At 40.8% G+C, this 18,908-nt stretch overlaps 1 protein-coding gene and 1 pseudogene across 5 annotated transcripts in view; one reads left to right on the top strand and one right to left on the bottom strand.

The window, feature by feature from the left end:
* Positions 1–11,302, top strand: part of LOC100937164 (large ribosomal subunit protein uL23-like) — a 53,899-nt pseudogene extending 42,597 nt beyond the window's left edge.
* The window catches only part of LAMA3 (laminin subunit alpha 3), a 279,433-nt gene that overhangs the window by 247,849 nt on the left and 12,676 nt on the right, over positions 1–18,908 (bottom strand). For all 5 annotated transcript variants that reach the window (XM_054537716.2, XM_063716859.1, XM_054537712.2 and 2 more), the window contains exon 2: positions 6,184–6,336. In XM_054537716.2, coding sequence (XP_054393691.2) covers positions 6,184–6,336 — 153 coding nt within the window. The remainder of the gene's footprint in view (positions 1–6,183; positions 6,337–18,908) is intronic.

The raw sequence follows: 18,908 nt of genomic DNA, 5'->3' as shown, positions 1-18,908 counted from the left end.
AGTTATACAATACTCTTAAAATGTTGCAGAGAGACTCAAGTGTCATAAATGGAACAAACCGTAATTAATTACAGAGCTAAAACTCTTCCACCCTCACCCAGAGATTTGGTCTCACAGCGATATGTTTCCATTACTACTATACCCTGGGAAAGTTCAGACTGATGCTGGTCATCCTTGTTTCATTCTACATTAACTCAGCAAATATTTATTAAACAACTATTGTATGCTAAACACTGTGCAAGATGTTGGGAGCAAAACATCATGTAGTGAAAGGAACACAGTGAACAAAACAAGACATAGTCCTTGGCCTCCTGAAGCTTATAGTCTACACAATTCCTCAGGAATCCAGAAAGACTGGGTCAAAACCAAGAGCCATCCACCTTCTGGATTGGGCTGTGTCCACCCAGGGACCCAGCTGAGTCACCCTCCTTAGTGACCTCATCAGCCAACCATCTGTAGAGCCAAGTTAATCTCCAAAGTCCTCAACCCCAAAAAGTATCGGAAACTAGCCCAGGCCTCCCTCCACATCTGAGTCAGCTACAAAGAATGTTTTGGATTCACCCACCAAAGTCTCATAAAAGTTGAAGGGAATCAGAAAAAAAAAAAAGATTCTAGAATGTAACTACATACTGAATTCACTCTCAGATGATTGGATCCTGTATTTGCAACTGGCTCCTGGGGAGTTCACTGTCTGTGATGAATTCATGAAAAATTAGAAAGGTAGAGTAATGGGGCATTTCTCCTGTGACCTATTAATATTTTTCCTTAAAATTTATAACGCAGTTTCCCCTATTACATTTAACCTTGGAGCTTTAGAAACAATTTCTGAATTTTCTATTTTTTGCATTTTAAATAACATTTTCATAGTATTTGCCTGTGTTAACACCTGCAGGGGGTTTCAGGGTCTCAATCTAGGCTTCCTTTCCTTATTTGTGTATTTATTTATTTAGAGATGGGGTCTCACTGAGTTGCCCAGGCTGGATTTAACTCCTGTGCTCAAGTGATCCTCATGCCTCAGCCTCCTGAGTGGTTGGGGCTGCAGGTATGAACCACTATGTCCATCTGGACTCTCTTTCTTCTGTCTTAGTTTGGGTTCTCTCTAAAGCCCTGAGGCAAAGACTTGAGTAGGGGTCGTTTATTTAAGAGTTGACCTCAAGAAGCACAAACTGGGGAGAGAGGAACATAAGGGAGGGAGAAAAGCCAAAAATCAATGTGTTAATGAGTAGGTTGCCACTAGAGCAACCCAACCATGGCTCCATCCCACCAGGGACACTCTGAGGAATTATGTAGAAGGCACTTTAGAACTGGCCCATTGAGAGGCGGGGAAATGCGGTATTTTCCCACCAACTACCATCCCTCTTGGGATGAGGATTGTCCTTTGGCGCATTAAGTGCTGGGCTTGCAGGCTGCTCTAGATACAGCTTTTAGAAGCTCCTATGGCTCTAGAAAGAGCCTTCAGACAGGAAGCAGAGTCAGATGCAGGCCCTTGAGATGGGAAAAGGGAACAGGTGTGGGAACTATCCATCCCAGCTGCCACTCAGAGGGGCACCGGGGAGGCGTGGACATCACAGCCTTTGCCTCCATGAGGCCCAAAGGACCATCTCAGCAGCTCTGCTCCTGCAGCCACATCTGCTGTCTCCAGGCCTCACTCCCCCGCAGCCCTGCAGAGCAGGGGCAACATCACCTTCTCTCCTCACACCCCCATCCTCTGAAGCCAACACTCAATCCTTTTCAGGGCTTGGTGTTGGGGGTGAGGGATTGTCTTTGTTTATTTTTACTACTAACAGGTTTAAATAACAAAATAATACTCTTGAAAACATTACACATTTCATACAAGCCTCAAAATTCTTCAGATAATTTTGTTGTTGTTCCCTGGAACACAATGAGTCAGGCTTGCTCTGCAGGGGCTGAAGTCATGGACCATAGGAACTCCCTCCACACCCATCTCCTCGTGTTTTTCTCTATACCTCACCCTGGGGAGGGAGCTGGAGGGCGAACATAGGGAGCCCATAGAGTAGAACTCTGGAGTTTGGATTCTGGAGGAAGTCCAGAGTGTGTATGTAGATCCCATCGCTACACCTTCCGATCTCACGGGAGAGATCTCCAAAGCCCATGCCCTACCAGGAATCCAGGCAGAACAAAGCTTCCTAGATTCCAAAGATTCTCCTTTTAAAAATTGGACATCCACATGCTTTAAATGTAAAAATGAACTCATTATATCTGGCCAGATGATACAAAAGCTTCCTGAAAGACATCGTGTTCTCATTCTATAGCCTGAAACTACCGCATAATGTATAATTAAATGAACTTGAACAACCTCAGAAAGTATGATGCCTCTAGTGAATCACAGAACTGTCTTACATTTACCACCTTTTAAGGGGAAACTGTCCTTTAAGATCAAGTCTGTGGGCCAGGCACGGTGACTCACGCCTGTAACCCCAGCACTTTGGGAGGCCGAGGTGGGCGGATCACCTGAGGTCAGGAGTTCGAGACCAGCCTGGCCAACATGGTGAAACCCTGTCTCTACTAAAAAAAAAAAAAAAAAATTAACTAGGTGTGGTGGCGGGCACCTGTAATCCCAGCTATTTGGGAGGCTGAGGTAAGGCAATCACTTGAACCCGGGAGATGGAGGTTGCAGTGAGCCGATATCATGCCACTGCTCTCCAGCTTGGGTGACAGAGTGAGACTCTGTCTCAAAAAAAAAAAAAAAAAAAAAAAGATCAAGTCCAGAAGGTAATGTTTTTATTTGTCAAACTTATTGGCCAAAAAAAAACAATGAAAAACACCAACTAGTCTAAAAGAAAACAAGACCCTCACAACAGCATAAGCTGTCAAATTGACGACAGCACATCAAAATCAAATTTCAGTTCTTAGCAGGTGAAAAGAAGTGATTTTGTAGTAACAAATTTATGATCTGTATTTTATTTCTCAACCATGCATCAAAATTCCCACTTCTCTTCTTCTAAGGTCTTAATGTTACTATTAATTATGAAATCTAACCTCTCAGTGACATTCTCATGGTTAATTCCAGCAAAAGGAAGAAAACACAGATCTTACCAATGGGGCAAAAAATAGGAATCTTACAAGACACAACATGCTTGTTAAAACATGTCATGCTCCAACACAGAAGAGGAAAGAAATGTCTTCAGTCTGACATAACTGATCGTGCTTTTCCTGCTCCTAGACTTCCTTAGAATATTTTCTACAGTATTATAGGTAGTGTTTTCTAGAGGCACAAATGTGATCAGTCTGTTCTTTTTAATGAGAGTTTATTAAAGTTCACTTTATTTTCTTAAATAAAAAATACGACTGCTCTAAAGAGGTTTTAAAGGAAGCAATTAACTCATTTAGAACTCATAATAATCTTATGAGGTATGCACAATTATCTCATTTTATAAATGAGGAAACTGAGGCAGGCAGCAGATAAATATATTTGTTAAGGCCACACAGCAAGTGAGCAGAGCAATCAGGACAAACAGCCAGGCTGACTCCAGAACCCACATTCTCAGCAGCCTCGCAGAGCAGAGCAGGTGGGTGGACACAGACCTTATGAATATGCATACCATGACTCATGTTTGTCAGCAACCAGCAAAGTACTGAACTGTTCCTATGTTGATGTTTTCTTAATTGTCTTAATTAGGGAATTTTTCAGTACATCAAAAGGAGGCTTTTAAAGTAGGTTTAAAAAAAAAAGTTCTAAAGAAAAAAGAACAAGCCAGCAGACATGGGTAAGTTCAGTATGGGTCATTTTGAAGGATTAAAATTCCCTGTTAACTATAAAAACCCTCAGTTAAATAAGTGGTATAGGCCGGTCACGGTGGCTCACACCTATAATCTTAGTACTTTGGGAGGCCTAGGTGGGCGGATTGCCTGAGCTCAGTAATTCGAGACCAGCCTGGGCAACATGGTGAAACCCTGTCTCTACTTAAAATACAAAAAGTTAGCCAGGCGTGGTGGCACATGCCTGTAGTCCCAGCTACTTGGGAGGCTGACGCACCAGCATCACTTGAGCCTGGGAGGCAGAGGTTGCAGTAAGCCAAGATTGCACCACTGCACTTCAGCCTGAGCAATAGAGTGAGACCCTGTCTAAAAAAAAAAAAGTGATATGGTAGGTAATTCTTGGTTAGGATTGTCAGAAGCTACTGAATGAATGCTAGTGGTTAGGTATCAGAGGGATAAACTAACTTATAGTTGAAAGGAGTCTTATAGAGTCTTTTGAACCATGAAGGCTCTCTGTGAATTCCTGAAGACACAAATTAATGGTGAAAATATTCTCAGGAGAGGTCTAATTTAGCACAACACATGGACTAAAGAGGTTGAAAGCCCTTCTGTCACAAAACTGCCCAATCAAAATGAAAAGAACACATTCATTCTAAGAAATCTCAGTATCATTCCATTTCTATGCTATGGGATGCATTTACCTTTTTCTTTCTTTCAAGTAGTATTTTTTATATGAACTGTACTCTGCTTAACTGTTCCCAGCAAAAAGAATAGTATAAACATTAATATTAGTATTAGCATTAGTTTTAGTATTAGTATTGACATAACAAACTCAGTTATGAAAATGTTCTAATAATAGCTACAGTCTTCCTCCTGCTGTTTACGTTACCATCTGCACACAAGCACACAAGCATGTTGCTATCTCTATCATAAACAAAGAAATCTCTCCACCTGGCTTTTCAATGATTCTCCCCCATTTCTTTTTGCCCCATTGAGCAGAACTCTTAAAATTGATTTCTGCATTAGGTGCTTCAATTCCTCTGACATTCTCTCTTAATTTCCCTACAGTTAACTTTTCAGTTCTCTCTTACCAAAGTCACCGGTGATCTCCACACTGCCAAATCCAATGGTCGTTTACTGGTCAGTTATCAGTGTTTTGTTACGTGGCTTATCAACCGTATTTGACACAGTTATTTTCTCCCTCCTTTTTTTTCTCTTGCAACACTCTTTCCATGAATCCTTTTTTTTAACAGTTTTATTGAGATACAATTCACATACCATACCGTTCGCCCATATAAAGTGTACATGCCAATGGTCTTTGGCATATTCACAGAGTTGTCCAACCATCATCACAGTCAATTTTAGAACATTTTCATCACCCTCTCTCCAAAAACATACCTATTAGTAGTCACTCCCCAATTTCCTCCAACACCCCTAGCCCTAGACAGCCACTAAGCTACTTTTCTCTCTATAGATTTGCCTATCAGGACATTCCACATAAATGGAATCATATAAGATAGTCTTTTATGCCTAGCTTCTTTCACTTTCCCTGGTGTTTTCAAGACCTTAAAAAATCATGCCAAGTTAAAGAAGCCAGTCACAAAAAGACAAATACTATATGATTCCACTTATATGAGCTTCCTAGAGTTGTCAATTCACAGTAAGAGAAGTAGAATGTTGGCTGCGAGCGGCAGGAGAAAGGGGAATGGGGAGTTGCTGTTTAATGGGAACAGAGTTTCAGTTTTGCAAGATGAAAAGGGTTCTAGAGATGGATGATGGCGATGGTTGCACAATGATGCCGATGTACATAATACCACTGAACCATATACTTAAAAATGGTTAGGATGACAAATTTTATGTTGTGTCTCTTTTACCACAATTAAAAATAATAATAAAAATATCTTTGCCAATGAAACTATTTACAATTATTTTTTTAATCTCATTTAATAGACAGGGATGGGCATCTATCTGCATGCTGCCAGGCACTGTTCCGGGCTTTGTTTTTGTTTTTGTTTTGAGATGGAGTCTCTCTCTGTTGCCCAGGCTGGAGTGCAATGGCACGATCTTGGCTCACTGCAACCTCTACCTCCCAGGTTCAAGCGATTCTCCTGCCTCAGCCTCCCAAGTAGCTGGGATTACAGGCATCCACCACCACACCCAGCTAATTTTTGTATTTGTAGTAGAGATGGGGTTTCACCATGTTGGTCAGGCTAGTCTCAAACTCCTGACTTCAAGTGATCCACCCACCACGGCCTCCCAAAGTGCTGGGATTACAGGCGTGAGCCACTGTGCCTGGCCTGTTCTGGGTTTTAAGGGAAGCAAATATTAATGTAACACGTTTAACAATGATTAGGGGATTAAAACTGAAGTTTGTTTTTTTTTACAATAATTATTATATCAGAAATCCCCATACAAACAGTGATCTAAGCTCATGTTCCCATTCCAGTTAAAAGTGTAGCTCACCTGCCCGAGATCCAAGGTGAGGTTGACTCTGTTGTACTGTGTGCCTGAGGACAGGGGAGGGCTTTGCCACCAACGTTCAGATCCATCGATGGCATTGGTGACAGGATGTGCTTTCCTGGGGTCCTCAGAATTGCAATAGTCACAGAACTGGCCCTGAAATTTAAAAAAGTGGTTTTTTTTGTTTTTTTGTTTTTTGTTTTTTGTTTTTTGTTTTTACTTTCAAGTAATTTTTTCTTATCCATATAGCAAATACAGGGAACCAAACAACAGCTTAGAGATGTCAGCTGTTAAAATTCACTGGAATGTATTTTGAAGACAGTAGTAAGGCTTTCTCTTTTTCATTTATCTTAAACCTTATCACCGATTTATGCCTCTGATTATGGTGTTTTTAGGATATGGGGTCTATTTATCTTCCATCTTTACAGCTATGTTTTTGTTTCATACAACACTTCAAGAAGAGCCTGTTGTATTTGGGATGAAAAGAGGTTTTCACTTCAACAAATCCACTTCACTCATTAAGTCATCCTCCGTGCAATTCTGTGTGTGGCACTGGGGTACAAAAAAGATCCCTCCCCACAGTCCCAGTGGGGCATCAAGGATCCAAACAACCATCAGGGAAGGGGTGTACAGCAAGTGCCTCCATGGAGTACACGGCTGCGGCCAATGGCGGTAGATACTCCATGGTGGAAGAGAAGGCATGTCCAGTGCCTGGGAGGACGGACAGGACTTTGGTAAGTGGCAGTGAGCACAAACAGGTAAAGCATTCCAGGTAGAGGAACCAGCACAAGCAAAGGCACAGGGGCCGGCTGGTCTCGTTTCACCTTTGAGGACAAGCATTGAGAGACAAGGCTTGCCAGGTACATGGAGAGATGTGGCTGACTGTGAATACCAGCACTGAGAAGTCAGTAATTAATTCAATAAGTAAATGGGGATCCATTTTTACCTGCAGTGATAATCTGTTTGGTATTATAATCTCCAACTTCTTATTGAATTACTCTTTTTCTTGCTAGGCAGATTCTTTTAATTCTGGTTTTTGTTTTGGTTTGGCTTTTGCATAGTTTTGCAGCCATTTACCATCTAAAACCTGAACATAGGCCTTTCTTCTATGTCGAATGTATTTTAAGTGGGTCAGAGGATCATGCTTCCCAGGGGTGGACTTCACATACTGAACTATCTGCTCCCAAACGAAATGCTCTTAGAGTATAACCATCACATAGGAGGGGGACAAAGAGGCAAACTTATACCCACAGCCTCCCAAGGAATGTGCTGTGACAAAGAGGCAGCTCTGCCCCTAGCCAGCATCTTAGAAGTTAATTCTTAAGTATTCAGAGTGAAGTTTGATCCCGGTATGTAACCAAAGGTGTGACCACGTTTTCATCTAGTATGTAACTCATGGTTCTTTCATGCATGGTGAGGTATCTGTGTAGATCTTTATCTTTTGACATTATACAAAAATATTTCTATAACTCAGAAGCAGCGCCTTGGGTGTATGTGTCCCCGCCACTTCCTGAGGTCGGAGACCATGTGTTTCCCGCTCTTCCCTCTATCACTTCAACCCAACACACTGCCTTGCACACCCTAGAAACTCAACCAAGGAATAATTCCATCAGCCATTTCTCAAAAATGTTGATTCTTTCTATAAAATGCATTGTCATAATATGGTGCTTAATGAATAACTTTTTTTTTTTTTTTTTAAAGACGGAGTTTTACTCTTGTTGCCCAGGTTGGAGTGCAATGGCATGATCTCGGCTCACCACCACCTCCGCTTCCCAGGTTCAAGCGATTCTCCTGCCTCAGCCTCCCGAGTAGCTGGGATTACAGGCATGCACCATCACACCCGGCTAATTTTGTACTTTTATTAGAGACAGGGTTTCTCCATGTTGGTCAGGCTGGTCTTGAACTCCTGACCTCAGGTGATCCGCCTGCCTTGGCCTCCCAAAGTGCTGGGATTACAGGCATGAACCACCGCGCCCAGCCATGAATAACTTTTAAGCTAGGACATCTAAACATTTACTATTAGTATTTTCCCTTCTATGATCTTTATTTCTCCCTAGAGAACATTTTACCAGAATATTTAGTTATTCGATGAGGGAATTTAATTATTATTCCTCAAAGTTTAGAAGATTTACATCTGGCTAGAAGCAAAATCTCTCCCCAAAATGGGAAAGCTTATGATTTGCATTTATCTCCATCTCCACATTATAGACGTGAGGAATGCAGAAGGTGCTTTCTAGGTTGTTAGAGTGATTCTCAATTTCAAAGTAATAATAATAATTAAGATGAAGATTTGTAGAGCACCTGTTATGCACTGGGCACCACCCAGTTTACATTTGCATACTAAGATTATTATTATCACCTCTATTTTGCAGATGAGGAAAGAGGGTGGAATGTTAAGTAATTTTCCCAAGAACCACACCACTGGTCAATGGTAGAATCAGGACCTAAGTCCAGGATCCAGGGATAACAAGTTAACACTACCCTGTAACTCTCTAACAGCTACAACTCTGGTTTATTACACATCCGTGCATAATCACTAACATACGTTATTTCCTGTAATTCGTTTTAAATGGTAGCCTTCACAGTAGCCTGAAGGCCTCTTTCATTTAGAATCATCTTAGCCTTTCTGCTGATATACCAGTCCTTCTGCCGCTCCTGTCCATGTCGTTCAGCAGACTGGGTAAGAACACAGGCTCAGGAGCTTTAGCACTCACGTTAGCCCTTGATCTCACAATTAGTAGGCACTAAAAACTATATATATCAAATATATACTTCGAGTCTGAGCAATAAATAATTTGAAAGCATATATTTAGAAAATAAGTGTATAGGCAAGACAGCATCACAATTATACAGGCTAGTGTCAACACTGACATTTGGAAGTCTGACTGATATAATAGATACATAAGTTAAAGGTGAATTCCAAGGAGCAAGCTTTGCCCAGGTAATAAAAATGAGTCAAACTTTCTGTTTATTTCTAAAGGCTATTGGAAAAAACCTTGACAGACAGCAAAGAATCTACAAAAACAACTTGTCAAACCAGTAATGCCCTAGATGATGGTTTTTCTGGATTAACTTTGTATTAGCCAAGTTTAGGTGATAAATTTTTTGCCATATAAAATAATTTCTAACGAAGAGTCCACAAGCTTAAGTTAAACATTAACAAGCAAAAGTGTAACATACACTTTCTGTTTGAAAAATAAAAAGATCAGTGTAAACATTGACTTTAAAAAGAAAGAAAAATTTATTCTAAAAATTTAATAATATATTTAAAAATTAATAATTAGAAAGTTTGGCTTCTTTAAGTTACTCTTAAATGGTCAGGGTGAAAGTTTTTTATTCAAATCGTTTTATTAAAATATTCCTTCTCTTTTCTTTCATTTGTTTTACTCCTGAAGTTTCAGTAATTTTTACCTTACATCTCAATGTCATATTTACTGCAAATCAACCTATATGAAGAATCAAAAAGAATTTAGTAGTGCCCTAAAGGAAATCAGACTGTGGATCTAGAAGTGAAAAAAAAAATCAGAAGAATGACTTTCTTAAGTGTTAAAACTCTATCCAGCCTTCTCAATCATTTTTCTTGAGGTCTTCATGGAGAATTAAGTCTATGTGGAAATGCTACCTAGATAAGTAGACTTGAGGTTGAAGAACTTTCTCAGGGAGGCCAAAGTTATGACTAATCCTGCAAGTAAAGCCTTGGCAACAAGCAACAGGGTTTTAAGAGAAGACAACCTCGTGGGGCTTTTTAAAAGTGCAATACCTGACAATACTTTTGAAAATCAAACTTGCGGTCTTTTCACAAGATGGCGCCGAAGGCAAAGAAGGAAACTCCTGTCCCTCCTAAAGCTGAACCCAAAACAAAGGCTTTGAAGGCCAAGAAGGCAGTGTTTAAAGGTGTCCACAGCCACACAAAAACAGAAGATCCGCATGTCACCCACCTTCCGGCGGCCCACGACACGGCGACTCCAGAGGCAGCCCAAATATCCCCGGCAGAGCGCCCCCAGGAGAACAAGCTTGATCACTATGCTATCATCAAGTTTCTGCTGACCACTGAGTCCGCCATGAAGAAGATAGAAGACAGCAACACACTTGTGTTCATTGTGGATGTTAAAGCCAACAAACACCAAATCAAACAGGCTGTGAAGAAGCTCTGTGACATTGATGTGGCGAAAGTCAACACCCTGATTAGGCCTGATGGAGAGAAGAAGGCATATGTTCGACTGGCTCCTGATGACAATGTTTTGGATGTTGCCAACAAAATTGAGATCATCTAAACTGAGTCTGGCTGGCTAATCCACCAGAAAAAAAAAAAAGAAAGAAAGAAAGAAAGAAAAGACAATCAAACTTGTGGAGCAGAAGAGAAAAGAATCCATGGGACTTCTCAGATGGAAGATCATTGAGTATCACTGGGACAGGCCACTTTATTTTTTCTGTAGCCATATCTTCCAACGGACGCTTATACCAACTTTACTGCTTCATGGGTGTACACAAAATAAAAGGGCTTATGTATTTATAAGTCTCTGCTACTTCTGACTCAACCTGATGTTTTCCACAAGAATTGAAAGTAAAAAATGGGCAAGAGGCAAGAACAAGAAGGATTTTTTAAAGGCAGGAGAAAAAAACAGATGTATAACATTTGGAATAAAGGAAATAAAACATTATTTATGAGAGGATGTGGAGAAATAGGAACACTTTTACACTGTTGGTGGGACTGTAAACTAGTTCAACCATTGTGGAAGTCAGTGTGGCGATTCCTCAGGGATCTAGGACTACAAATACCATTTGACCCAGCCATCCCATTACTGGGTATATACCCAAAGGACTATAAATCATGCTGCTATAAAGACATATGCACACATATGTTTATTGCAGCACTATTCACAATAGCAAAGACTTGGAACCAACCCAAATGTCCAACAATGATAGACTGGATTAAAAAAATGTGGCACATATACACCATGGAATACTATGCAGCCATAGAAAATGATGAGTTCATGTCCTTTGTAGGGACATGGATGAAATTGGAAATCATCATTCTCAGTAAACTTTCGCAAGAACAAAAAACCAAACACCGCATATTCTCACTCATAGGTGGGAATTGAACAATGAGAACACATGGACACAGGAAGGGGAACATCACATTCTGGGGACTGTTGTGGGGTGGGGGGAGGGGGGAGGGATAGCTTTAGGAGAAATACCTAATGCTAAATGACGAGTTAATGGGTGCAGCACACCAGCATGGCACGTGTATACATATGTAACTAACCTGCACATTGTGCACATGTACCCTAAAACTTAAGGTATAATAATAATAAAATAAAATAAAAGTAATGAATAAAGAAGCATATGCAAGAAAAAAAACGTATTATTTATTTAAAGAAGATAAAATTATTTACATTAAAACTCCACATGAGGCTGGGCACAGTGGCTCATGCCTGTAATCCCTACACTTTGGGAGACCAAGGTGGGCGGATTGCTTGAGTCCAGGAGTTCGAGAGCAGCCTCGGCAACATGGAGAAACCCCGTCTCTACTAAAAATACAAAAATATTAGCTGGGTGTGGTGGTGCCTGCCTGTAGTCATAGCTACTTGGGAGGCTGAGGTGGGAGGATCGCTTGAGCCTAGGAGGCTGAGGTTGCAGTAAGCCAAGATTGTACCACTGGACTCCAGTCTGGGCAACAGAGCAAGACCCTGTCTCAAAAAAAGAAAAAAAAAAACCTCCAAATGAAGCCAGGCACAGTGGCTTACACCTGTAATCCCAGCACTTTGGGAGACTGAGGCAGGAGAATCACTTGAGGCCAGGAGTTTGAGACCAGCCTGGGCAACATAGCAAGAAAAACATTTTTTTTTTAAATTAGCCAGGTGTGGTGGTATGTGTCTGCAGTCCAGCTACTTGGGAGACTAGGATGGATTGCTTGAGCCCAGGAGCTTGAGGCTGTAGTATAGTGAGCTATGATCACACAATTGCACTCCAGCCTGGGCAACAGGGTGAGAACTTGACTCTGAAAAAAAAAAAAAAAGGAAATGAGAAAAAAAGAAAATAAAGACCCAAATATATCTGCTAAAGAGAATTTTAGAATTACTGGGAGATTTTTAGCAAGGTAGCTGGATGTGAGATTAAAATACAAAAGTCATTGCATCTCTGTAGAATAGCAGCAAACAACTAGAAAATTTAAAGAGAAAATGCCATTTATAATAGTCTCAGACAACATCAAGTATCTCAAAAGAAATCTGACAAATAAAAATTTTAAACAGCATTAACAGAATTTTGAAAATCTATATAAATGGAGAGTTAGCTAGAAGATAATATCAAAAACTTATCAGTTCTCCCCAAATTAAGCTATAGAGACAATATTATGCCAGTGAAAACCTGAATAAGGACTTTTTTAAAGTACAGTAGGATAATTCTAAAATTTATATGAAACTTTAAAGGACCAAGATATTGCTGAAGAAGACCGGGAGGAGGAAACTTGCCCTTCAAGGAATCGGGGCTTATTATGAAGCTATTGTAATTAAGGAAAGGCAAAATGAGACAAACAGACCTATGGGACAGAACAGACAGCCCATACAGTTAAGAAGCTTTAGTAGATAACATAGGTGGTATGTCAGACCACTGGGAAAAGAAGGAATATTCTAGATCCGGGGGGAAATAATAAAATCAGAGTTCTACTCAAGTCACAAACGCAATTCAACTTCAGATGAAATAAGGACTTATACGTGAAAAATAAAACTTCAAACTCTCATAGTAGAAAAAAGGGTGTCTACCTTTTAGAACTGAGAGCAAGGAAAGGTTTCTTAACCCAAGATACAAAAAGCATTGACTACAAAAGAAGAGATGGATAAATCTGACTAAGTTAAAATTAAGAATTTTGCTTCCTTTAGCTGGGCATGGTGGGACACGCCTGTAACTGAGATACGAGAATTGCTTGAGCCTGGGAGGCGAAGGTTGCAGTGAGCTGAAATTGCACCACTGCACTCCATCCTGGGCAACAGAGCAAGACTCTGTCTCAAAAAAAAAAAAAAAAAAAAAAAAAAAAAGAATTTTGTTTCCTTGAGCCCAGGGAGTTGGTGACCAGCCTGAGCAACATCGTGAAACCTCGTCTCTACAAAAAATAAATAAATAAATAAAATATAAAGAAGTTTGCTTCATCAAAGACACCTTTAAAAAGTGAAAAGTTAAAACTAGAAGATATTTACAATAGAAAAGTGATAAATAGTCTCCAATGATGACTGCCATCAATTCCTTCTCTCTCTCTCTGTGCCTGCCATTTCACCCATCAAAAGGTGGATGCTGTTTGCCCTGGAGGCTAGTCTCTACTCTTGAATCCAGACTGACTTGATTGTTTGCTTTGTTATAGCAGATGTGTCATTCTGGGACATTCAAGTTTAGGCCTTAAAAGGGCTAGAAGATTCTGCTTCCTTCCTCTCGGAAGCCAGCTATCAGGCAAGAAGTCCAACCACCCAGAAATCACCATTCTGTGAGAAAGTCCAAGATAGCCAACTGGAGAGGACAAATGGGAGAGCACCAAGATACCTTATATGTTAGTGAGGCCTTCTTAGGCCATTCAGTCCGTCCTAGCCACCAGCTGAATGCAACTAAGTGAGTTACCGCAACTGACAACCCATGGAGCAGAAGAACCACCCAGCTGAACCCAGTCAACCCACAGAATTGTCAGAGAAAAAACTGTTTTTGTTTTTGTTTTTGTTTTTTTTGAGACAGAGTTTCACTCTTGTTGCCCAGGCTGGAGTGCAATGATGCAATCTTGGCTCACTGCAACCTCTGCCTCCTGGGTTTAAGTGATTCTCCTGCCTCAGCCTCCTGAGTAGCTGGGCTTACAGGCATGTGCCACCACACTCGGCTAATTTTGTATTTTTAGTAGAGACGGGGTTTCTCCATGTTGGTCAGGCTGGTCTTGAACTCCTGACCTCAGGTGATCTGCCCGCCTCAGCCTCCCAAAGTGCTGGGATTACAGGCGTGAGCCACCACACCTGGCCAAAACTGTTGTTGTTTTAAGCCACTAAGTTTTGGGGGTAGTTTATTACACAAGAATCAATAACCAATCAAAGAACTTAAAATCAACAAATAACTCTAATCAGAATACATACCAAATTCCTAACAATCCTACAAATCAATAAGAAAAATATAAATAGTTCAATGGGAAAACGGGCAAAAGTCGGCATTTCACAGAAGAGGAAACACATACAAACACAATAAACATAATAAGCATTTCAAGAAATGTTCACCATCACCATCATTAGTGATCAAGGCAGACCACAATGCAATATTATTTTATACTTATTCAGTAGACCCAAGTTTAAAGTTTGATGATAACCAGAGTTAGAAAAGACATAGTAGGAGTATAAATTGGTACAAAAACTTTGGAAACTGTTTTAGTATTACCACCTAAAGATGAAATTCACATTTCCTATGATATGGCATTCTACCCTCAAACTCATAAACCACAAAGAAACTCTTGCACAGATTTGATGGTATTATATTCAACACTGTTCACAGCAGCACTGTTCATAAGAGCAAATTCCTGGGAATAACCTAATTGCCCAGCCATAGGAGGGTGGATGAACTAACAGTGGTATAGTCACACAATTAATAACTATATAAGCAATAATGAGTAAATGAATATATACAATGAAACAATATGGATGAAACAATATTGATGAATCTCAGCAATATAATATTAAGTGAAAAAAGCATGATATACTTTTTATAAAGTTATGAGCAAGCAAAATAAAAAGCACCTACTTTTTAGAAATACATATAGATATAATAAAAACTATATTTAAAAAGCAAAGTATTAATTAATAAAGGATTTGGGATGATTATTTCCCCAGAATGTAAGAGACAGAGGGAATGGGGGTGGGTGGACCATACATTTAGACAAATTATTATCCAGGCTCTCTGTTTGGTTTTGGTAGCAAGTTCATGAATGCTTATTACTACTAAAATACACATATAGGCCAGGCACAGTGGCTCACGCCTGTAATCCTAGCACTTTGGGAGGCCAAGGTGGGAGGATCGCTTGAGCTCAGGAGTTCAAGACCAGCCTGGGCAACATGGCGAAACCCCGTCTCTACAAAAAATACAAAAATTAGCCAGGCATGGTGGCACGTGTCCCAGCTACTTGGGAAGCTGACGTGGAAGGATTACTTGAGCCTGGGAAGTTGTGGCTGCAGTAAGCCATGATTGCATCACTGCACTATAGCCTGGGTGATGGAGTGAGACCCTGTCTCAAATATATGTGTATGTGTGTGTGTATATGTGTGTATGTATATATATATGTGCATATATATGTGTATATATATGCATGTGTGTATGTGTACATATATGTGCGTGTGTGTGTGTGTGTGTGTGTGTGTGTGTGTGTATGTAATGATAATATATTCCCGAGCTGGGTCTCTTCCCATATATCTGGTAGTGGGCAGATGTATGGAATATATACTGTGTATATAAATATCTCATAAACTGAGAGTTATGACTAATCCATCATCTAACTCTGTGCCTGATGTCCGATATTTTAAAAACACCCATAAATAAATAAAGCAGGACAAAAACTGATAGAAGTCGGAGAAGAAAAGGAACAGAGAAGAGAACTCCCATGTTCAATTATTCGTCCATCCATGCAACAAACCTATGATGATCATCTACTCTGTACCAAATGCCATTCTAGACAGAGAGATGAGAACACCAAAAGATAAACAGAACAAGGGACTCACATTTGGAATTGCACCACGGCTATTATATTATTAGCTTATTCAGATGGGAAACAGAAAACGTAATGGAAGGGGCTATGAAGAAAGGAGATAGGACTGTTCCCATAAACAACTAAGCAGAGTTGAGCTCCAAATTTGGCAGTCTCCAGAGAATAAACCAGAAGCCCACAGAATGACCTACCCTTTTTCAGAAGGATGGAAAAAAAGTAGTCTCTCCTAGTTCCTAACATTTTTTATGATCTTTCTTAACTAAAAAGCCTTGCACGTGTAATACTTTATAACTGAATTCACAATGTAAATACTATATTCCTCCAAGAAGCTAGAGGATAATTATAGCAGTGCTCCCTAACATAGTTTCTGGGGGTTTTGTTTGAACATTCATTCATTTATTCAACTTATCCAAATTACCTACCATGGGTAGAGCACTATGTTAGATACTGTGGTAAAAACAAACAAACAAACACTAAGAGCTGGATCTGTCCCTAAAGAAAGTTAGTGGGAGACAAGAGAAGTAACTCAACCACTGCACATTACCAAAAGATGCTGGGGCAAGCTAGCACTGGGGTGTGGGATCCCAGCGAAGGAACACTGTGCTTTACTTTGCTTAATCACCAGAACACTGTGAAATTTATATCAAAGTATTCAAAACTTAAAGATGAAGAAACAGCTCAAAGAGGTGAAGTGCTTCATCTCAAACCACACAGCTAGGTCGTGCTGGGGCCAGGAACTGCGTGTGTGCCTGATAATGTTACTCATGGCCTGGAACACTTTCCTCCTGGCCAAGCTGCTCTTGTGAGCTACATCAAAAGGTGCTGTCTTAGATTTGGACAGTGTGAAACAGCCCTGGAATGACAATTATGTGACTTTCCATACACCTGCCCACTATCAGATGTATGGGAAGAGACCCAGCTGGGGAGAGAAATCTGTCTGGCAGAGGTTCAGATGCACGCCCTTGTGGCAGGCACAAAAAGCCCGGCAAGATAAGCATTTAACCAACGTTCATCCATCAACAGCCCCACTACAAATTACCACATTCACGTTTCCACAAACCTCTGCTCCTATAGCCATCACTCACTAAGGTTCCAGAGGCCACGGTGTCTCAAGTGCCCAAACCCAAGCCAGCTGGAGGCCTGATGTGTAGAACATCCTGGGCTCCCTTCCTAACTTGGGATTGCTCCTTTGCAAAGACCTTGTTCAGAGCATTCTCCCTTTTGAGAGTCACAAAGGCATTTAGGTGTGGTTACTGAAGATTTGGGCAAGTGTTCTGTGAATTTCCTGAATGTTTCCTAAATATACTGTCGTGAGTGGTGAACACCCAGCTCTGTGACTCCCACACACAAGGTTTCATGGCACCAGAGGGTGGAAGATGACATCCTAATGTGCCTGGTTCCTAGAGATAGGGATTTGAGAGAGAGCTAAAACAAGGGACTCAAAGTTGGTTCCAGGTATTTAAACACACACACACACACACACACCCTTTTTTTTTTATTATTATTAAAGTTCTAGGGCACATGTGCACAACGTGCAGGTTTGTTACATATGTATACATGTGCCATGTTGGACACACCCCTTTTTAAAAAGAAGCAGATAAGCAATTGTCGGCAAAACTCCAAATTCTAGGTGGGGGAGTCCTTTGAATTCATTTCAACTCATTCCTTTTAACTCATTTAACTACTCTACATTTTGGAGTAGAATAGATGGAAATTCAAATCCTGATGGCTACCAGTTACAGCTATGAAACGTTAGTTGAATTATGTAGACTCCCTTGAGCTCCATTTTCTCTTTATTATAATGGGTTAATACTGCCTATCTTATGCAGTGGTTTGAAGATTAAATGAGATGTCATCCATGAAGTAGACACCAGGTGGTGTGATCACACCACCATTGGAACCACTGGCGTGCTTGCTGGAAATGCAGACGCTTCTGGACTTAGAATCAGCATCTCTGGTGGGAGCTAGGCATCAGAATTTTGTAAAAGCACTCCAAAGGATTCTTCTGCCCACTGCAGTCTGGGAACCTCAGAGGCAATGACGACTGGCACATATGGGTGCACCACTAGCCATAGACAGTGCTGCAGCAGTCATAGAAGTAGCTGCATTGATGGTAGTAATGACAAAAGGAAACATCCATGTGGCAGACGTGGCCCCTTGCACTTTATATGCATTAACTCAATTTCCATGACAAATCTACAAGGTAGACACAAGCATCAGACCCTTTTATAGAGAGGGAAACAGACACAAAGAGGTGGAGCAATTGGTCTAAGTGGTGGAGCCAAGATAGAACCTGAGAATTAGCCCAAGAGGGGATGCTGGAGAAGGGAAGACAAGAGACAAGGAAGAGGGAGAATAGCTGTCTAGCAGTATGAGGTGTAGCATCTGAATCTGCTGGTGCCTCAGAGATTTGGGCACCACAGAGATTTGGGCTTGGCCAGAAAACATGTATCTCCCCTGCTGGGCACCACCAGCCTGTGAGTCAGACACAACCAGGTAAGGAGGATATTTTTAAGCCAGGTGTGGTGGCTCACACTTGTAATCTCAACACTTTGGGAGGCCAAGGTGGGAGGATTACTTGAGCCTAAGAGTTCAAGACCAGCCTGGGCAACAAAGTGACACCCCCATCTCCACAGAAAAGAAAAAAATAAAATTAGCCGGGCATGGTGGTGCACACCTGTAGTCCCAGCTACTTAGGAGGCTGAGGCTCCCTTGAGCCCAGGAGTTTGAGGCTGCAGTGAGCCATGATCACATCACTACACTCCAGCCTGGGCAACAGAGCAAGACGCTGTCTCTAAAATTAAAAAAAAGAAGAAAGAAGCTTCCTTTAGGAAGGAAGATGCTTGCCATTAGGCTTCTCCCTCCATAGACAACTGAGAACTGTGTTTTTCTATATTGATGTAATATTTCACTATATTTACTCTTTCACTCTCCTGGAAGTTATTTCACACATTCTCCTTGCTCCTAAACTCCTAACCCCTTCCCCTCACCTCGTGAATTTGCTGAACTT

Source organism: Pongo abelii, chromosome 17, assembly GCF_028885655.2.
Source record: "Pongo abelii isolate AG06213 chromosome 17, NHGRI_mPonAbe1-v2.0_pri, whole genome shotgun sequence".
NCBI classification, from domain to species: Eukaryota; Metazoa; Chordata; class Mammalia; order Primates; family Hominidae; genus Pongo; species Pongo abelii.
The sequence above is the reverse complement of the archived record's forward strand: the minus strand, read 5'-3'. Positions and strand labels throughout refer to the sequence as shown.